At 39.8% G+C, this 20916-nt stretch overlaps 1 protein-coding gene across 3 annotated transcripts in view; it reads right to left on the bottom strand.

Annotated features, from left to right (window-relative positions):
• The window catches only part of COL12A1 (collagen type XII alpha 1 chain), a 119036-nt gene extending 98866 nt beyond the window's left edge, over window positions 1-20170 (bottom strand). For all 3 annotated transcript variants that reach the window (XM_064597777.1, XM_064597776.1, XM_064597779.1), the window contains exons 1-9: window positions 19725-20170; window positions 16144-16251; window positions 9332-9448; window positions 7098-7241; window positions 6604-6663; window positions 3662-3925; window positions 3322-3486; window positions 2477-2650; window positions 41-331 (exon numbers count right to left, since the gene is read on the bottom strand). In XM_064597777.1, the coding sequence (XP_064453847.1) occupies window positions 41-331; window positions 2477-2650; window positions 3322-3486; window positions 3662-3925; window positions 6604-6663; window positions 7098-7241; window positions 9332-9448; window positions 16144-16216 (1288 nt within the window). In that variant the 5' untranslated portion in view covers window positions 16217-16251; window positions 19725-20170. The remainder of the gene's footprint in view (window positions 1-40; window positions 332-2476; window positions 2651-3321; window positions 3487-3661; window positions 3926-6603; window positions 6664-7097; window positions 7242-9331; window positions 9449-16143; window positions 16252-19724) is intronic.
• Between the last annotated feature and the right edge of the window lie 746 nt (window positions 20171-20916).

The following is a 20916-nucleotide window of genomic DNA, read 5'->3' on the forward strand; positions in this document are numbered from 1 at the left end:
ATCACATATACCAAACCCAATGATAGACCTATTCACTTACCCACTTGAACTTTCATTGGCTGAGTCTTCTCCATTATTGAAATGGGTTCGCTGGATGTCAGTCCCTTCAGGGCCGAAACACTGATCTGGTATTCTGTGTCTGCTGAAAGGTCACGAACACTGAGCGTGGTGGTCTGAGGCCCCACACTGAGAGCATGCTGTCGGCTTCCAGCGGTCATTGGTGTAAGAAGGACTTTATAGCCAGTCACTGGGCTAGGAGATGGACTCCAACTTAGCTTAATGTATTTTGATGAGACTTCCATGGCAACCAAATTTGAAGGAGGTTCAATAACTACAAAGTAACAAGCAGAACAGTGATTAAAAACAGTGAAATGTAGGGGTGCCTGGCTGGCTCAATTGGAGGAGCCTATGACTCTTGATCTCGGGGTCATGAGTTCAAGCCCCACGTTGGGTGTTTAGATCACTTAAATAAATAAATAAACTATTAAAAAAAAAACAACAGTGAGATACAACCCTTAGGTTTGGACATTCAATTCTCCTTATCCAAATTAATCATGAATTAGTCAAGAAGAGTTGCCTAATCCCAACTCTCCACTTCCACCTATACCTATCCAAAACCAAAAGAGACTCAGTGCCTGATTTTTAGTCAGGGAGCTGAGAAAATTAGGGGAAAAGGAAGTCATTGGGAGAAATTAATGATAAGATGTCTGAAGCCTAATTCTCTGGGACCAAGATTTCCACTCTGGTTTTGATATTTTACTCATTGTCTTTATTCTTAGGTACCAAAGTAGGCACTTGATAAATGTTTGTTAAATCAATGACTTACTCAATTCTTCTTCTCTTTTAATGATATTATAAAGACTAAAATATAATCTTTAAAAGACACTTTATAATACATAAAGATGAAGGGTTCAGCAGCTCTTAAATAACAGTTCTTATAATGTTAGACAATTTTATTCTCACTTATTTTAAGCCAAGAAAAAATGTTCAACTATGTTCATAATGCCACCAAGAGGGACTCAATGTTTTATAACACATATACTAACAAGGAAATATTGATTCCCTAAAACATTTCTATCCTTACACAACATAGAAACATAATCATGTACTTAACAGATAACATAAAATATTTTAAGATATTTCAGATCAAATTTTCACACTTTTACATTTATCAGTGGAACCAACTTCCCAGAATTTATACTTCAATTTTTTTTTATCTCATCCTGCAAGAAGTGGATGATCAAACAGGCACAAGTCTCCTCACAGCCTCCTCGAAAAGGCATTCATACGGAGTGCCTAAAAACGATGCCTAAAACATGACAAGTAGTGGGGCAAGGGGGAGAAACAGATGTGCCAACTGGATGTTTGGCCAAAACTTTTGTGGGATGCAGAGACAGTACAGGGAAAACAAGTCACAGGCTAAGCCAGGAAGAAAGAGAGGCCCCGAGGAACAGCATGAACACCTGCAATGCAGCCACGCACCTCATACAAGCAGATTTCAAACAGTGGCAGGACGGACGTTTGGTCTACCCTCACACATGCACCCCAGGGAAAATAGGTCAGCATTAGAATGTTTAAAAGACTAAGTAAAGAGAGGTTAATCAGGGGAAAGTGGGATGAAGGGGTCAATTTTGTAATCACACAGAGCAAAAAAATCAGACATTAGGCAGTAAAACAAAGAAAAAGGCTTGGAGCCCATGAAGTAATGAGAAGGGGTTCTGAACTAGAATCAGAGCCAGCGAACATTGCCAAAATACTTGGGGTTTGGAGATTAAAGAGTTTATATGACTGAAGATGTAGCTATTTAGAACTTATCTTTAATCACTTGTCAATTCTCAGGCTAAGAGGAGAACAATCATGGAAACTGTGACTTTTTAATGCCCAAAAGGATGTTGATGAAATGTCTTCTGAAATGTCTTTTCTTTCTCCCATGTATTTAGAAGCAATAACTGATAGAAATGGGAAGATTTTCCAGATGTGGAAGGATCAAACTGATCTTTGAAATATTCTTAAAAGTTTTGAAAACATGGAGAGAATGATGATAGAAAATCTTTTTGTTTCACCATTTAATAGAAACAGTGTTCTCATTAGTTGATGTTGCTGTATGCTAAAATACATGTCTTCCCAGCCTGTCAGTGTTTACATCGGAGTGTAAGATCATTAAAGCAAGTACCTGGATAGCGTAATTATGGACACTCAATATGCACAAAATGGTCTCAGAGAAAAAGAGCAAGTCAAACTTCTCCAAAAAAGATTTTTAAGGATTTTACTTCATGCTCTACTGGGGGAGGGGGAACAATGGAAATGATATCAACAAGTTGAGTTACTGAAAAACCATATAATCGAGTATACAATTGGAGAATCACCGAAGATGTATTTGAGTAAATGTGTCTACTTTTAGACTACCTGTAAATCTATAAAAGCTATCCAATAATGGAAAAGGTTAACACAGGGGAACACTGAACAATTCACTCACCTTCTTCTCCACTAACCAATTCACCAAGTTGTTCATCAACACCAGAGCACACCTGGGAGATGATCTCATTCTGAATATCCACAATTGCATCAAAGTTGGCCACGTTGAAAACATGGTTTAATGAAGGTGTGGAGGCGATTTGTTTGAGTTCTTTTGCATCTGCAGCTTTAATGCCTTCAAAAACAAAAGGACAAGGATATATTGAAAAGAAAAATGTGCTGAATTAGGGAAGTTCTTTGCTTTCTCAGTCCTTCAAAAGTAAAGACATTTGTAAGTCCTTATTTAGTCATAAACCAGAATTGCTTTGCTTCATAACGAATATGCGACTGTTCAAATGACAAAGGCATTTTATAATTTCACAGAAAGTGGCCAGCCAAAAAGGAAAATGAATGGTTAATAAAACAGAGCAGGCTCTCATCCTAAGCATGCCATCATTTGTCCCTGCCATCTGTAAAGATAATACTTTTTTCTTCCAGAGTCCTGAATGAGCTGGAACCCTCCAAATTCTTCAAGTATTACATAATATAGGAAACACATTTTAAAAAGCACTTAATGATAATACAAGGAGGATCTTTCTTAGAATCACTGGCCCAGCATTCTTTGAAAAGTAGAGAGGGCTGGCAAAAATATGAATACCACCTCACAATGCATAGGCTAAGGGAGTTATAGGAGAGAAATACATAAGCAGAATTTTTACTCAAAGATGACATGGTTTAACACTACACTGTAAAATGCACTAAATACTTCTAATAGCATCCTTCCTTAAGGAATCCACCTTTCCTCTTCATAAGCATTAGGTATTGAGGGAGGTCTAAAGAGAAAATACTTAACCAAATGTGGCCTACCCAAAGAGAAAACTTCAACCCCTATATTTCGAAGCTCTCTTGCTGGAATTTCCACTTCATCTTGCGATTTGCCATCCGTAATAATAATTGCCACTTTAGGAAAGCCAACTCTTGCTCCAGCAGATTCCGTGAAAGTATTTTTAATTAAGTAATCAATGGCATCCCCTGAAGTGAAAAAGAAACATATTCATTCACTCCTTACCACACAGTTTTGCCAAAGTAAAAAACCATGTGATTAATTTCAAGATTATTTAAGATATGAAAATTGTGCAATGTTTGATTTCTTCCCCAAACAGGTATTTCATTTATTTTCAACAATAATAAAATTTGTAAAACATACCTGTCATTGTGTTGCCACCTTTGTATGGAATTGTTTTAATTGCAGCAAGAAGGTCATCCCTTTGGTAGTACTGATTTAAGTTGAATTCAGTCCTGGTATCAGAGCTGTACTGAACAACACCAACCCTTGTCTTCTCTTCTCCGATGTCAAAAGCAGACACAAGAGCACCAATAAAATCTAAAATGTACTTAAAATTATTTCTTCCCACACTCCATGAGCCATCCACGAGGAACACTAGATCAGTCCAGGCACTGACAGAGCATTCTGAAATACATTTGATATATTTTTAATTGATGTATTCTTAATTTTATCCACCTTTAATGAATACAAACTAACGTTGAAAAACTGTTGTATCCTTAAGTCATTTTGTTCATTAGAACATATTCACATTGTTCTTCACCCACAACTGACATGCACAAAAGAATATAATATTTTATTAACAAACACAGAAGCATTTTCAGTGCCTTCATTGAGATGCATTTATGGAACTACATGGCTCTAAATTACTATATAAGACATTGTGCAAGAAGAGAGAAATAGATACATGACCTACTCTCCAAGAGCATGTGACCAAAGTATTCATGCTGTCAACCTATTTTTATAAACAACATCCTTTTCCTCTTCTCTCCGAGTACAAATTACACAAAACATCTGGGAGATACATAAAATGAGCAGTGTCTTCAATCCTTGGTATTTAGCAATAAATACAAAACAATTGCTGGCCTATTCAAGGAGATGTATTTAAGTGGAAGAAAAGAGAAAATCTTTTAAAATTCTCCTGCATTTTAGAATATAATTGTCTAAAGTTTGCAGTGGGTTAGTCTAGAGGGTTAATAGAGTCTAACAGAAGTAAAAAAAAAAGCATAAGGGGGCCTGGGTTGCTCAGTCAGTTAAGTGTCTGCCTTCGGCTCAGGTCATGATCCCAGCGTCATAGGATCGAGCTCTGCATCGAGCTCTGCATTGGGGCTCCCTGCTCAGCAGGGAGTCTGCTTCTCCCTCTCTCTCTTTCTGCCCCTCCCCAACCCCCCCAGCTCATGCTCTCTCACTCTCTCTCTCAAATAAATAAATAAAATCTTTAAAAAAAAAGATGTAAAAAGAAGTATAAATATGATGCAAGATAGTCAAAAATATCTTACTGTCCTAATTATCGGTGTATTTAAATTTGACATCTAAAACCTACTTTTACAAAACAAAGAGTAGAAAAATATTTCCATTCAAAAGTAAAAAAGGCATATTATATCTTTAAATGCAATGATTGGCTTTTATAAATGAACACCATATCTTTCTTTTTCTCCGCAGTCAGAAGGAAAACAAGCTGATTTTCATGAAAATGTGTATTGAAAGGCAACACTAAGTGAATTTTCTGAAGATGTTTTCATCTTTTTTTTTTTTTTTTTTTTTTTTTAAAGATTTTATTTATTTATTTGACAGAGAGAGACACAGCGAGAGAGGGAACACAAGCGGGGGAGTGGGAGAGGGAGAAGCAGGCTCCCTGCAGAGCAGGGATCCCGATGCGGGACTCGATCCCAGGACCCTGGGATCATGACCTGAGCTGAAGGCAGTCGCTTAACCAACTGAGCCACCCAGGCGCCCAAGATGTTTTCATCTTTGTAATCAGTTGGTAGATAATAAAGGAAATACTTGGCTACGAAGAGAAGGAAATGGTCTTGGAAAATTTTGCAAGCTAAATCACAAGTTGCATGCCTAAATAATTTTTGCATACCATTTAATGGGCCCATTTAAGTCTATTAAATAGTCAATATTTGGTATAATGCTTTGATTTAGAATAAATATCAATGGTTCAGGGAAAATATTAGCATTATAACTGCATACTACAAAGTTCATTTCAGATTATTAGACATCAGAAAGAATGATAAACAGGCATTTGTAGGGAAAAATTTCAGATAAAGGGGACTTTGTATTCAAATCCTTTTATTGTCCTCCTGGGTTATAAATCCAACCTTTATAAGGTGGCAAATTAGAAGTCCAAGAAACCCCTTAAGGGTCCATCCTGGTAAGTCAGACGAAGCAATAGAAGACAAAGGAGGCAGGAGGCTACAAATTGCCAAACCTAGATTGAATAAAATCCCTTTTATTTGGTTACAAGTGCACATTGTGTATCTTGTTTTGTTTGGGGTTGGGCTCCCATTTGTATATTATAAAGAACATAATATAAATAAATAAATAAATAACACTGTAAACAGCGTTTCTCGTGCCTTTTTCTTTTCTAATTTGCCTCCATGATTCTTTGTGGAGGTGAAATAATAATAGAGGTGGGGCCAGAATGTATCAGAATGACCAGGAAAGTTGTTTCAAACTGCATAAGACTCCACTTCCATCTCTCACCCCAACATCATCTCTGGAAAATGTGTACTATTCTTTAGATATGTTAAGACCCACGTGTTACCAGAGATGTCTTACAGACACTGGAAATGGTGACACTGCCATCAATGAAAGGCATGTAATACCATAGAGGTGAGCATAACACATCCAGAGATTTAGAAATATATTTTCATGGCAAGAAACTCTTCAAACACAAGGAGGGCATCTCTCTGGTGTTCTGGCTTTATATTCCTCATATATCCCTATTTCTATTGATTTGTCTTTGAGAAATGAGTTAAGTCTAGTGGTGAGCTTTGTTTTTCACCTACTGCCAAAGTCCTGCAAAAAAAAAAAAAAAAATGTAGCTACACACCAATTCAGTTTACTCTCAGTAAAATGAATATTTAGTAAGTAGAATGAAATATTGACTAGAAACTCAGAGTGTAAGTAGTATAATTGTTTAGTCATATATTACTATTATATTGTCCATATTTCTCCTAGATAACACCTATAGAAATTAAGTGAATAAATTCAAAGTATGGATATAGTTGGAACATCTCCTTTATATTACATTTGTAACTTCTATAAATCTGAGCAAAAATATTAAGGGAAATACTTACTTTGTATCACTGGTTTTCCAGGTTTCTTCTCTCCTGGCTTTGCCGGACCACCTGTTTGAACTGAGTCAAAACTTGATTATTACAAAAAGAAATGAACCCGTACAAATACTTCCTAAAAAAATACATATTGTTTTCCACCACTGTCTTTCAAATACATGATCCGTGCCCAGCTGCTCAGAAAATACTGCCAAATAAGCAATGCCTTGCAAATAAATTATCTTTAGTGAGATTTTAGATATATTTCAAAAAGACATTGACATTGTTGCCTGGCAAAGTTTGCTGTTTTTAATAGTTTTCACTCATAACATTCCTGCTGCTTCCAAAGACCAGGGTTATAAATCAAGAATGAATTATTAACATCCATAAATGAGTAGGATCATAGAAAGAATAGTTAATACTGATACAAAGTAACTCTGCATAACAGATTAAACCTGAAAGTTGGAGAAATCTTCTGCAAAACAAAAGGCACAAGGGTACTTTATATGTGTGCTTACTTGTTAATTGTCCTATAACGGGTACACTTTCTTCTACTTCATCATATGAAGTGATTGTCACCACATACTCTATTTCAGGTATAAGGTCTGATAATAAAGTTTCAGTGGTACTAGCTGCAAGGGTAAATTCTTTAGTGGGCCCATCTGGAAATACAGGAAGGAAAATATGAATGCAATAAAATATCTTTCACATATAACATGACACAATATAATGTAATTCCCAGATATACTCAAAATTTAAAAAATTAAATATATATACATTTTTTCAGAACATCCAAACATTATCTTCTTCTATCTTCTGAAACCAAAACTTTGAAATTCTACAAATGGACTGGCATAGCATTTACTTATGATAATCATATTCAATATTTGTTTGAGGACTCAAGGATTCCTCTGGAATAAAGATATACCAGAATATCAAACCAAAATCTCCCATTTTTCTGAAGGTGAATGGTAGTAACAAAATTATTTCATAAATGAGACATAAAACAAAAAATAATTTAATTTTAAATTATGTGCTGGAGGAGAGTGAAGGAAGGCAAATAGGGGATGAAAATCAACTCAAGAACAACAAACACATAGGTTAAAATTAAGCTTTGGTGGGAAGCAGTCTGTGTGGAAGCAATGCATTCTCCATCCTCAAATGGTTGCATACATTAATGGGTAGCCACAGTCCTCTGAATTGACTTAACTACATATCAAACATTTCAAAATACAGTATATTAGGTATATACTTATATACTGACAGATATGTACTCCCTTCTAGATTATGTTCATTCTTAATTCAATCAGGAAACAGTAGTTCCTAGGGACTTAGTGCCTGCTAGGATTTTTAATTATATTAAATTTTCATCAAAACAGAAATAATCAAGGGGCGCCCAGGTGGCTCAGTCGTTACTCATCTGCCTTCAGCTCAGGTCATGATCCCAGGGTTCTGGGATCGAGCCCCACATCGGGCTCCTCCTCAGCAGGAAGCCTGCTACTCCCTCTCCCACTCCCCCTGCTTGTGTTCCTGTTCTTGCGATCTCTCTCTCTCTCTGTCAATTAAATAAATAAATAAATAATCTTAAAAAAAAAAAAAAAACAGAAATAATCAAGAAAAGTAACAGGTAGTATAATAGAACCCTGAGAAACATTCCTGGTTTAAGTGTGGAGCATGCAGAACCAACCCGGGCCCCCGCAGGACAAGACACCAGGTCTCTGCCGGGTTGGGGGGTGTCAGTGCCAGTTTGGGGAGTATAGGAGTCAGTAATTTCCAACACATGGAAACTGGATAGAATTGTTTTTCAACAGCTTTTTTGCTTTGGAATGAATGAATGTGTTAACTGCCAGTACATTTGGGGAGAAAAGATTCAAAGAAGAAAAAGTAAATTCTTGACCCCTTAAGTTCCCAGATCCTATCAAAAAAATTTTTTCCCAATTCCTTGAGAAATTAGCATTTTAAATCATTAGTATTTTTAAAGGGCATTAATATTTAAACACAGCTGTAGTGATAAATTATATTAATACCATCCCTCTCTACCATCGGCCAGATAAGACTTCTTCCTACCACCTGGCCAGTGCTAGTAGAAATGGTTGTTTTTCCATTCCAAGTTAAAACTGAAAGTTAATCAACAGAGATTAGTTCTCCACCCTTGGGCAACATCATAAACACTAAAGATAACTCCTGAGAACAACCAAAACAAGGTGCTTTTTTATTTTGTTTTGTTTTGTTTTTCAAAGACTCTTAGCCTAGGATCTGTGGAATCCACCTAGCCAAAGTAAATTCTTCTCTTCCATCATGGCAGCTCACCATTATTCCAGAATAATGTTTCCTGAGTACTGAAATGTGTAGGACACTGGGTAAGGCATAACAACTCACTTCAACACCTGACACTTTAAATATTGAAAAGATTAATTCAAGAAGAATATCAAGAAGTGAGAACTCTATTTTATAAAATCAAATATTACCAGCAATATTCTGATCAAGCAAAAAAAAAAAAAACTCCACTTTTAATAACAGCAGCTTAGCACAGTGAACCATTTTAATAAAGCTCAACACTACAAAAATATAATAGTGAGTACTAGGCTGGAAATCTGGAGACCTGAGTTCACCAAATATCTGGTGACATTGGCTAAATTCCTAAAGTTTTCTAAACTTCAGCTTTCTCATAATGAAATGGAAGGAGGAGAGATGACTGAATTATATCATCTTTGATGTCTCTGTTTTAAAACCCCAATATCTCAAAACTTACCTGTTGTAGGGTCCACTGTTATTCTGTAACCCACAATTGGATCAGCTGGTCTTGCCCATGACATATGAACGGTATTTTCATCTATTATTTTAAAATTCAAGTCTGAAGGTGGGTCAACTGCAAAAGAGAGAGTTGATATCAATTACATTTTCCAATGTCACAAAGTGGTTAAATTAATCAATAAAGAATTGTGTCGAGCAAAGCTTACTAAAATTGTCTTTGCATAAATTTGTTTCCAACAAATATAGAAGATATCTTGTTGGATAAGAATAAAATTAAAAGCTGACAAGATATGACAAAACATCAGAGAGTATACATATTACAGAAGACAGCACAAAACACTCTTGATTCTTGAGTTGCTAGGTCATCCAAGAATGGCCAGCAAAATCAAGCATAATAGAAACATATTTGGATACAAGTACATACAAATACAATGAAATCACAGATAATAACCACATATGCAAACAATTCACATAACAATTAAAGGGATCTCAATACATGCGGAGAGCATTTTGAATAAGCATGCCAAATCACAACCTGCTTATAACCATAGAAGTTAATTTAGAACATTGACATAGTACTTTTTTCCCATAATGTGGAAAAGAATCACTGATGTTTTTGATTCTCTGCATCATTGTCTTGTTATAATTTTTGTTTGATAAATCTCAGTCTGTGCAGAGATGAAATTTAATGAAAGGGAGAAGTCATGGGAAATTTAGCATTCTGCTAAACAACATTCTGCTGTTCCTTGTGCAACATAACAGTTGCACAAGGAAATATACATTTAAATGTATATTCACATTCACATGGACAAATATTCAAAAATAGTAATAAAAGATGTCAATAATTTATAAATATATAAAAAGTATATATACAGATGTTTATAAAACTAATATTCTGCCTGTTTACACCAATACGCTGTATGTTTGCAAGGTGTAAACCAACACTGTTATTTTCCTTTGCAGCAGGTATACTCCATACTAGAAGTGGCATTTTAGATTAAAATGCCAGTATGGTCCTTTACAAAATGATGGTTAATTATGAAAAGACAACATCAAACCATATATTTATGGACATTTATTTACAGAACTTAAAGGAAACAGTGAAGAAGGATCAGCGATCTGAAGACATGACTGTGCATAAAAACTTGGAGAAGTCAATGACAGGAATAATTGAAAAGTACAGAAAGAAATAGTTTACATACAAAACTATACAGCTTCATGCATGTGTCAATGAAATGTTGACTTGTTTTTAGTTTCCCACAATGAACGAAAGCCTCCATGTACAATAGTCATTACACAAAGACGTTTCAGAAATATTTTATAATGATATTCTCTCTGCAATGTTCATGCCTCATCATGCAGCATTGTACTGACTCACTGTCAGTGCATGGTCAATGCATTATAAATTACTACTCTTGAAGTAGGTCAACAAAGTAAGATGACTTTCAGCCATCCTTTTCTTAAGGTATTTAAGTCTGAAAGTATTCCTTGTGAGTCAGATTCTTTGCATCTCTTTTGAGGGATTACAATCCCTTTTTAGGTTTTCATAGAGGTCAATTGAAATACAGTAGTAGCTTTGAGACATGAGTCACAGAATTTAACTGGGGTTAGGGATTTATGTAATATTAATAGCATGTTTTAATGGAAATAAAACGAATTAAGCAAACATTTGCTTTGATGAACTGCGGCTTCCAACTGTAGGAGATGGCTTTTTATTTTCATTGGATATACTAGCAATGGAATGAATGTTATTTTCTTACTATCCATACACAGGCAGTGAGATTAGACTATTAATCTACATGCATAGTTTAATTCTGCTGTCTGTAGTCATATTGCAAGGTTTAGCTGGAGTCATCTCTTAGTATAACAAGCATGCAACAAATGTTAATAGAACAAGAGGTATTAAGAATATCATTATAAAATATTGTTCCAGTAGCAATGGCTCAGGACAAATTTAATGCAAAGGCAGACACAACTGGCCTGAGCATGCTTTTTTAAAAAAATCAGTACATGGAAAAACAGTACCACCAACCTTGCAGGGAAATTGACCTGAAGCAGCAGACATTAGGTTAAAACTGCTGAAGGGCAGCAGCGGCCCACCTTGTTGGTTTCCAAATGACCAGGATTCCAGAAAAACTGAAAAATTGACTGTTGGGAAAAGTCTTTAACATTTCAGAGGATTTTAAGGTGTTCATAGAAACTCAGATGTGGTACTTGGGAATCAGAAGCAGGAAAGAATGGCCAACTAGCATGTGTGCACCAGAGAGCCCACTCCACTTTCCTTCCTGCCACTTGTATCACGTGTAAAACCCTCCAGGCTTGCCACTCCATTTATACGTTTTTGCTTGTTCATTTCATGAAAAAAGATAACAAGGCAGGTGTGAGTATGGACCCATGTCAACTTGAATCAATGCAAAACGTATTTTCGTTAATTTTGAAAATCTTTTCTTTTGCATAAAAATAATTCACACCTGCCATTGCATTGTCACAAGCTGTGTCTATGTTCCCCAAGACAATGCAGATGCCAGAATATTTCCAATATGAGCTATCTACAATGGATTATGATTGCAGAGAGCCATAGTTGCATAGAATGAGAATCCAAACCAAGAGAAATAGAACTCAAATTATAAATAAATAATATTGCAATCAGACATATATTCAAAAACCTGAATACCAATAATGAAAAGACTAAAATTTTAAGTACTCATAACTCCAGTAGTTTTAATCTCCCATTTAGGAACAATGCTTTTCCTTATCAATAAGTTATGCTATAAAAACTGCATTCTGGTATTATTTTTGTTACCTACATTGGCAGGATGTGGGGCTTTTTAGGAATGATAATTATAGTTAGCATTTTCTGAGTGTCTACTATACAATAGGCAGAGTACAAGTCACTTTATATATTGTCTCTTTTTCTTCTCATAACAATCCCTCATAATGTGCCCTGTTTTCCCTGTTTCACAGATGAGTCAGTGAAATTCAGAGAGATTAACACAGCTAATAAGCAGCAAAACTTTGATCCCATAGTCAGACTCCAAAGCATACAATGTAAAGAAGAAGAAATATTTGAATGAATGACTAACTTTAGAAAGCAATATTTGTATATAGGTGCCTATTAATATATACCTATATATTTTCTATTCTATAAAAAAATTAGTTGATGCCTGTTCAATAATAAATATGTAGTATTCAGATATTTCCAGTTCAGATATAGATAGAATTTGACAAATTAACTTTACACACTTTGTTTAAATCTAAAGTATCTATCTTGATATATATTTTACAAAACAGTTTTTTTCATTATGTCAACCAAAAGGAAATTTACCAACCGTGCAGAGATGAATGGATGGATGGAAAGATGGACAGATAGGAGAATTGTCTAATAAGTTTTGGTAACATACAAAATATGTTAAAGATAAAGCAAAACATAATACCAAAATATTATCTTGATGGACTGGCAAGACCTAGCAAGTGATGGATCATTCTGTACACATTACAAAATGTGTTCTTTCGTGGTTGACCAGTTTTCCAGCAAGAAGCACAGTGTAGGCAAACTAGCACTAAAGTAAGACAAGAAAACCTAGGTCTCATCTGTACCTTGTCCTGAAGTAACTACATTAGTTATTTAGCCTCTCGTCCTCATTTCCCATTTGCAAATGAGAAAATTAGAATAGATGATCTGTAAGTTGCCCTATAGTCCAAAATTTCTGTTATGACACAGTATTATCAGATAAACATAGACACAGAACTATAGAAATATATATTAACTAGCCTTTTAACCTAGACACAAGACAATGAAAGCTTGTCTTTAATGGCCTCAACTCACTGGTCAATTGATAATATCCAGTTATTTCTCATAAATTATAAATACAAGTCAAACTTACTAAAATTAAAACCCTGTTTTTCACAAGACATGTTCATCTTGAATTCTAGATTAATTAGAAAGGTGTCTAATTCTCAGGTAACACTGGCCATTAAACTTTAAATGCAAAGTGTTAGGTTTTCTAAATGACAATTAACATACTATATGATACATGAACCAAAAATGATTCATCCATTCTAGGTCATACAGAACACTGGCCAAGTTACAAGGCCAATAAAGTCTATGCTATGGCTAAGAATTACAAATACTAAAGGCCAGAAAAAATTCATTTCACTCTTATTTCCATAAGACAAAATACTATATTATGAAAAATAAAGTTCCTTGTATAAGCAGATAGAAGGAAAACAGCAGGAAGAGAGTGGTACCACAATAAAAAAGAGGAGATAAAAAAGTGTATGCCAAAACCTTTTAATTAATATCGAAAAAAGTATTGTTTTCAACATATAAAAAGTTAAGTAAATAGAAATTGGTTGGAAAATAGTATGAATTCAAGAGTTCAAGCATGACATTGTAAAAGGGAAAGAAAAGTAACTATGGTCAATTTACAACTCAGTTCAAAATGACATAGTAGGAAACAGGGGTGCCTGAAATTTTGAAATGCCCCCCAATGTGTCCAAGAAATTTTCTTTCCAGCCACTGTCCCCAGAAAGGCCTTCGCCACAAATTTTGTTAGCCCTTCACAAGCTCATGAGACCACTTAGTTGGTAGTGAACACCCAAGCTGTGCTGTCCAATATGGGAGCCACCAGCCACATGGGGCTATCAAACACTTGAAAGGTGGCCAGTTCAAAATGAAACACACTGCAAGTGTAAAATACATATCCAATTTCAAAGACTTAGTACAAAACTGTAAAATATCGCACTAAAAATTTTTATATTACATGTTGAAGTGATAACACGGTGGATATAGTGGGTTAAGTTAAATATACTATAAAGAGTAATGTCTCTTGGTTCTTTTTCCTTTTTTAATGTGGCAACCAGAAAATTTTAAGTTACACATGTGGCTTGCTACTGTGGCTTACAATATATTTCTTTTTGACAGTAGCAAACTAGAGAATAAGGCCAAAAAAATGAATCACATTAAAATATAATTATTAAATGCTGACCCTAAGGAGGTGGGAGACAAGAAAGACACAGCTTAAGAAAGCAAGATTGAAAAGATAAAATGTGAGAAATGCAGAAATAATCAGTAATGTAGACAGTAAAATGTTCTCTTCTTTTTGTTCTTGCTGTATAGTTGACACACAATGTTAAAATGTTCTCTTTAACTGCACTTTGCTAACCAGCCATTATCCAATTGAGAATGGATTTTTTTCCACTTACATCATTTCCAACCTAATTCTTTTCCTAAGAATTCTCAAATCTTTCTGATTTTCAAATAAGTATTTTCTTAATGAGCGATAAATAGGTCACTTCAGTGAATTATCTAAAAATATCTTTAGTAGGGTTTCCAGAAGCTCCTCAAATAAAATTCCTTCCTAACAACGACATAGAGAGGAACATTAAAGGCAACCTCATCTGAGTATTACTTCACGGAAGTCACTCTGAAAAGCCTCTACATTCACAGAGTGGTCAGATAAGAAGAGCACCAAGTTTCTGTCACTTTTCTAAGCAGGCCACAAATGTTGGAACCTCTCTGTTTTTCCTAATCTTCTTTTTTTTTTTTTTTTTTTTTTGGTACCTGCCCTCCTGAAGTGGAAAATTAAACAATAGAAAGTTTTTTAAAATCGTAGTGTTGTGATGAGCCGGCTCTCCTTTCCCATAATCTCTAAAAAAGTGCCATCCACCCTAGAATTCCCACAGCTGCCCCACGCTTTTCTTTCCTCCCTTAACTCCATCAGGGGCATTTTATTGGGAAAAAAAAAAAATTAAGATGTCTATTATGGTATTACCCGATTTACCTTGCAAAACAATAACTCTAGTTTGTCAGGTCTTGAATGATAACTTGAGGGAACAGAAGCTCTCACTACGTTAATATACAGAAATAACTTTTTAAATAAATACTGAGAAATGAGGGTATCGAGGGCACACAATGAAAAGAATAAAGTGAGGTTGAAAAATCTCGCAAAGGTCCTTCGTTTTCTACAGGGCGGAGCCGTTTTGCAGACCTGGGGACCACGACACCCATGTCCCAGCCCCTGACCGACTCCACTCAGGTCTGATGCGGGAGGGAAGAAGGGAGGGACAGAGAGCCTGGCTTGCCTGGCGCCCGCTTGCTTCCTGGGTTGGAAACCTTGACGCAGACCCAAGCTGTCTGCGCGGGGCTGGGCCTGAGCCACGTTCCTCCGAGCCCCGCAAACCAAACAGGGACAGCAGTGACCCTGGGCCACGAGAACACATTCTGGGTCCGGATCTCTGCTTGCCACCCATCCTCTAGGCTGTTTGGCTGCCACCTCGTTCGCCTGCACCGCCCGCCTCAACGACTGAGCTCCCCACAAAACACACAGAGGCGCAGAGCCGGCACTGTTGGAGTCCTTTATTTCATGCTGTCCCCGAGGTCGCAGCCCCGAGCCAGGTGGTGAACAGCCACGCGAGCGAGCGCGCCCGCGCTCCGGGGCTCCCGGGTAGCACCAGGAGGCGTCCTGTTCGTAGAGCTGGGTGCAGCTGTCGCCCCCTCCCGGACGGCTGGTCCTCTCGGAAGGCAGCAGTGTAGCTGGCAGTGTGGACAGCACACCGCAGGGACAAGCGCAAGGAGACCACACAGCACTGTACGGAATGGATTAAGCAGAATGCGAAAGAGCTGGACCTGAGAGCTGGAACATGGACAGACCTCAGGAGAAGGGGGCGTTTCTCTTAGAGGAGAGAAACATCCCGAGAAAACACGCAGTACAGGGAAAACAGAGCAAGCAATAGTGGCAAGATCGTTTGCTTTGTCCTTTCTAGAATTCTACATTGTCACCGAGGGAGGGGGAAGGAAGAGCAATTTACCTTCCGCCTCAATGGAAGACAGGAGCAGGGCCGCGCCCAGGGCGGCAAGCGCTGGGGGAAGCCGGGTCCGCATGCTCGTCCTCCGAGCTCACAGCCGCATGAAGGGATCTGCGGGAGGAAGCAGTGACCTTTATCAGGACCGGGTCCGGGCAGGCCTGGAACCAGGTTAGAACTGGAGCCTGCAACCAGGCCAGGACCCGACCAGATCTGCCTTAATAACCGCAGGGCCCAACCCAGCACATAATGGGCCTATTGTGTAGCGGTGGAAGTCAAGGTCATCCACTGCAGTTTAATCATGGCACTAAGAGGGATTTCTAGTTTAAAGAGGGTCCTGTTTTCCTGGAGGTTGGTCCTGCTTAGCATCCCCTACCAGGCCCCACATGACTTCATCCTGCCTTGGTGATGGCTAATTCAGAGGTCATTTTACCCCTGACTCAACTAAATGTCTCTTCCAGCTGGGGATTTTATTTGGCCCTCAGCTTTTTCCTAGCTGCTGAACTCTTTAGGTAACTGTACTTTAGTGATCTCAGGGTAATTTGGAAAAGTATAATAAACCTCTTCTACTCTTTTTTTCTTCATTTTGTTCTGCCTACAAATATGCAGCTCTTTAAGGTCTGAAATGGATTACACAGAAATATGTAAGGCCCAGCTGAAACCTGACCCTACTGCTAGCTGCTTTGTCTTCACAACTGATAAATCCTTTACCCAAGATGAGGGGAAAACAACTCTAAGATACATAATTAGAAAAGGACAAGACATAGAAGAGACAAAAAAACACTCTTGTCTGTTTTCCCAAGATATTTTTTATAAAAATTCTCAGTAATAATATTTTCATTTGACATATTTTCACTTCACTTATTACAGAAGATTACAGATTCCAAAAGATTACAGGTATATACACTCCACAGGAGAATATGTTCTATTCTGATTTTTCCTGATTCTGTAACTAGGTTATTAATTCCTTAAAGACAAAGAGTCTTATTCATCTTTTGTGACTCCCAGCACACAGTAGGTGCTTAATCTATGTTGGCAGAAGGGAATTTTCTAAAATATTCTAAGGTCTAATCCAGACACAAAAGCTACTAGCAATGAACTGAACTGGGAAGCTGCCAGAGGCAAAACATAAAAAGAGATTTGACGGTGAAGTACATAAATTATTGTAAGGCAACAGACGAGGACGCTTGAAAAACGAAGTCCTGCTTGGGAATCCAAAAATGAGCCAAAGGTCCAGCCCTCCTTGAGAAAAGAAACTAACAAGCTCCAACCATGCCCTTCCAAATTATTGGCACAATGTATTAGGGCATCTTTCCTCAGCCTGAGTGTAAATTGCATTTTAAACGTCTGATGGGCAGGCGTGCCAAATTGCCCAGAGCTCCTTTTTATGAAGCCAAGATTAAAATGTTGGCGCTGCTCTGAAGATTCAAGGGCTCCGGCGATTTCTTTCTTCCTAATTAACAGCTGTTTGACATTTCTAACCCTTTTCTACCATCAGTGAAAAGCAGGAGGTGAGACTGGCCCATTGTTCCCATCAGCTGGCCTTAACTTTGCTACAGTAATTTCCAACTCAGTTGGCAGTCGTGCTCGCGAAAAGTTAAAGGCTGACAATCGACCCATCAAAAAGCTCTGTGCAGCTTTTTTTTTTAACGCTGAACTCCACAAAAACCTTAATCGTGGAAGTTCTTTTGTCTGGGTCTAGAGCGCCACCTATTGGCTGCCTGACTCAGCGGCAAGAATGAATCATGTTGCGTTGGGATATCGGAACCTACAGTCAGTTCTACCAGCCCACCAGTCATTCCGTCCATATGTTAAAAAAAAAAAAAAAAAAGTTTTCTCTCCTTTTAGCCAAAACATTTATGTGAATACTTAGCTCAGTGCTTCACTGAACATTCTCAGACATAAATGTATGAAAACGGCCGCCCCTACGTGTCAGGAAGGATTCCCTCACTTCACCCTCATGAATGAAAATGAGTCAGTTGCGGAGGAGCGGGTGGGGGTAGAGGTCTTAAGGGATTGGTCTCCTTCCACCAACTTGCCCCCTCCCCCACCCCGCTGGAAAAGACCAATTCTTGAACTCCCGCGTCCAGTTAAAAAAGAAAATTACACTTCCCCCCCGCCACCCCGCGGGGTTCCTCCAGATCCTTTGCAAGTCACCTACCTCCTCTTTTACCCGCTGCGACCTTGACATTAGTTAGCCAAGGGCGAGTTTAGCGCTCATTTCCTTCCTTGCTCCATCCTTCCCCAGTGCTCCCGCATACTTTAGGTTACATAGTCCAGGCTGAGGCGGGAGGAGGACGGGGGAAGGGGTCCTGGAACGCCCTGAATGGGTCACCTTTCCCTAAGGACACTCGACTTGGGGTACCTCTTTTGCTCCCTGGCTTCGCGTCTCCGCTCCATAAATGAACCCGGCGCCCCAAACTCTCTGATCTCTCTCCCACTATGTGGGATTTTGGATGGAAACTACTTCAAAGGTTGCACGGACCCCGAGTAGGGCCTCGACCAATGCACTCGGGAAGAGGTCGGGAGGGGGAGCTTTCTCCAGAAGTTGAGAAAGTCGGCCCAGGATGAGTCCCCTAGAGCTGGATTAACCCACCATCTCAGATGCTTTGAAAAGCAAAGGAGCAGAACACTCGACTAGGAATCTGTCTCGAGATGCCACACACACCCGCGCAGCTTCGACGAGCTGCAGAGCACTCAGCCGGCCCTCCAAAGAATTCCGCACTGTGCGTCACTAAAATACCTTCCCAGCGCCGGGGCTGCACCACCGCACCCCCGGGAAAGCTACCGCCAAGAGATAACGAGGTGGCCACAGAACCTGGGGCGCCCTTCATCGAAATCGACAGCATTTACAGATGAAATTTCTCTACAAACACAAACATTGAACAGGGTGCATTACGCACACACCGCCGCCCTGCACAGCTCTTAAGAAAAGCTACAATTCGGGGCGCCGGGGTGGCTCAGTTGGTTAAGCGACTGCCTTCGGCTCAGGTCATGATCCCGGAGTCCAGGGATCGAGTCCCACGTCAGGCTCCCTGCTCAGCAAGGAGTCTGCTTCTCCCTCTGACCCTCCTCCCTCTCATGCACTCTGTCTCTCATTCTCTCTGTCTCAAATAAATAAATAAAATCTTAAAAAAAAAAAAAAAGAAAGAAAAGAAAAGAAATACATGAGGGCGCCTGGGTGGCTCAGTCGTTAAGCGACTGCCTTCGGCTCAGGTCATGATCCTGGAGTCCCGGAATAGAGTCCCGCATCGGGCTCCCTGCTCGGCAGGGAGTCTGCTTCTCCCTCTGACCCTTCCCCTCTCATGCTCTCTGTCTCTCATTCTCTCGCGCGCAAATAAATAAAATCTTAAAAAAAAAAAAAAGAAGGAAGGAAAAGAAAAGCTACAATTCTTTCTCCCTCAAAGATAAAATGAATCACAGAACCCCAGGATACCCGGCAAATCTCGGGCACAGCTCCACTCTTAGGAGTCCAAACGGTTCTTGCCTGCGACCCTTAAGGGCTTAGGGAACAGGCTAGAAGCAAGTGTCCCTAGTTACCTCTGTGAGGTACGGGGTAAGGGGAAATGGTTAGAAGCCGGACCGACCTGAGGCGGTGGTGACCGAGGTAGCGGCGGCGACAGCGGCTTCCCGGCGTCGTAGAAGCCGGGGCTCGGTGTGACCCCCGCACGCCCAGGCAATTGGCGCTGCGCTCGAGGAGCACCTGGCGGCTGCCGGGAGGTGGGCAGCGGCAGGGCCACCGAGGAGGCAAAGAGGATGAGGATCCCGGGAGGGGCGGCAGACGCGGCGGAGCCCGCGGAGACTGCCCGGGACCGCAGCTGCCCGCGCGCGGACGCGTCTGCGATGGCTCGCCTTCGTCGAGTGGGAAGAGGCTCCGCGCCGCGGGCTACTTAATAGAGGGCTGTTCCCAGCTCTCAGTTTACTCGGTTACGAAACGCCTGAGAAGGTGGACGGCTGCCACGGGGTGATGTATGCTCCTCCGGCGGTGAAGGAGGTCTACTTTTGGGAACGTGTGCATACTTCCAGCATTCCTTCGGCGTGAGGTGGCGATCCCCGTAGTAGCAGTGCCCCGCCGGGGAGGGGGAGGGATGCAGGGAGGAGGAGGAGGAAGCGAGGAGGGGGACAGCCGCAGTCGGGTTCGCTGCCAAGGGAAGCCGCGCACTCTCCGCTTGGGGCGGGCTGGAGAGCTCGGGTTTCCCTATCCTTGCGATTTTCTTTAATGAATTTATTTTTCTAAATTAAGAACAATGGGAGGGAGGGGAGCGACTGCCTTATATTCAGAACTGCAAGAATGTGCGACCGACCCCACTCCACCCTCGCCCCATCCCCCATCATCACCACCTACACTCTCCTCCCCCTCCGTCCTGGGTGCACTTAAAACCGATTTACAGGGTTTCCATTAACTAACTGTCTGTGCACGCAGCGCGCCTTCTGTCTTTTTCAACCTCGGAGCGGCGATTGGAAGCCCGTACAGCAGCCCGCGCGGGGCTCACCGACGGGATGGCTTTCCCAGTCCTGTCTTGCTTCCCTGATGCTTTGGGACGGAACTGAGAGGCTTAGTTTGAGCCAAGAGAGAGGGCGAGGGACTCAATGAAACCTAGGGATTCGCAGAACAAGAAGCCGCCAGAGAACCAGTTGCAATCACAGGAGAGACCGTGAGCATAAGCTGACCCCGGGGCGGAGGCTTTGGACCAAAAACTTTGCCCTTAAAACCCCGCGGGGTCAAGGAGACGAATGAAATTATGTTTCCCCCAACTGCCAAAGAAATGGAGGCCAAAT

The sequence above is a fragment of the Mirounga angustirostris genome, unplaced genomic scaffold (assembly GCF_029215605.1).
Source record: "Mirounga angustirostris isolate CCGP_5_RB_7025 unplaced genomic scaffold, mMirAng1.0.hap1 SCAF_8, whole genome shotgun sequence".
NCBI classification, from domain to species: domain Eukaryota; kingdom Metazoa; phylum Chordata; class Mammalia; order Carnivora; family Phocidae; genus Mirounga; species Mirounga angustirostris.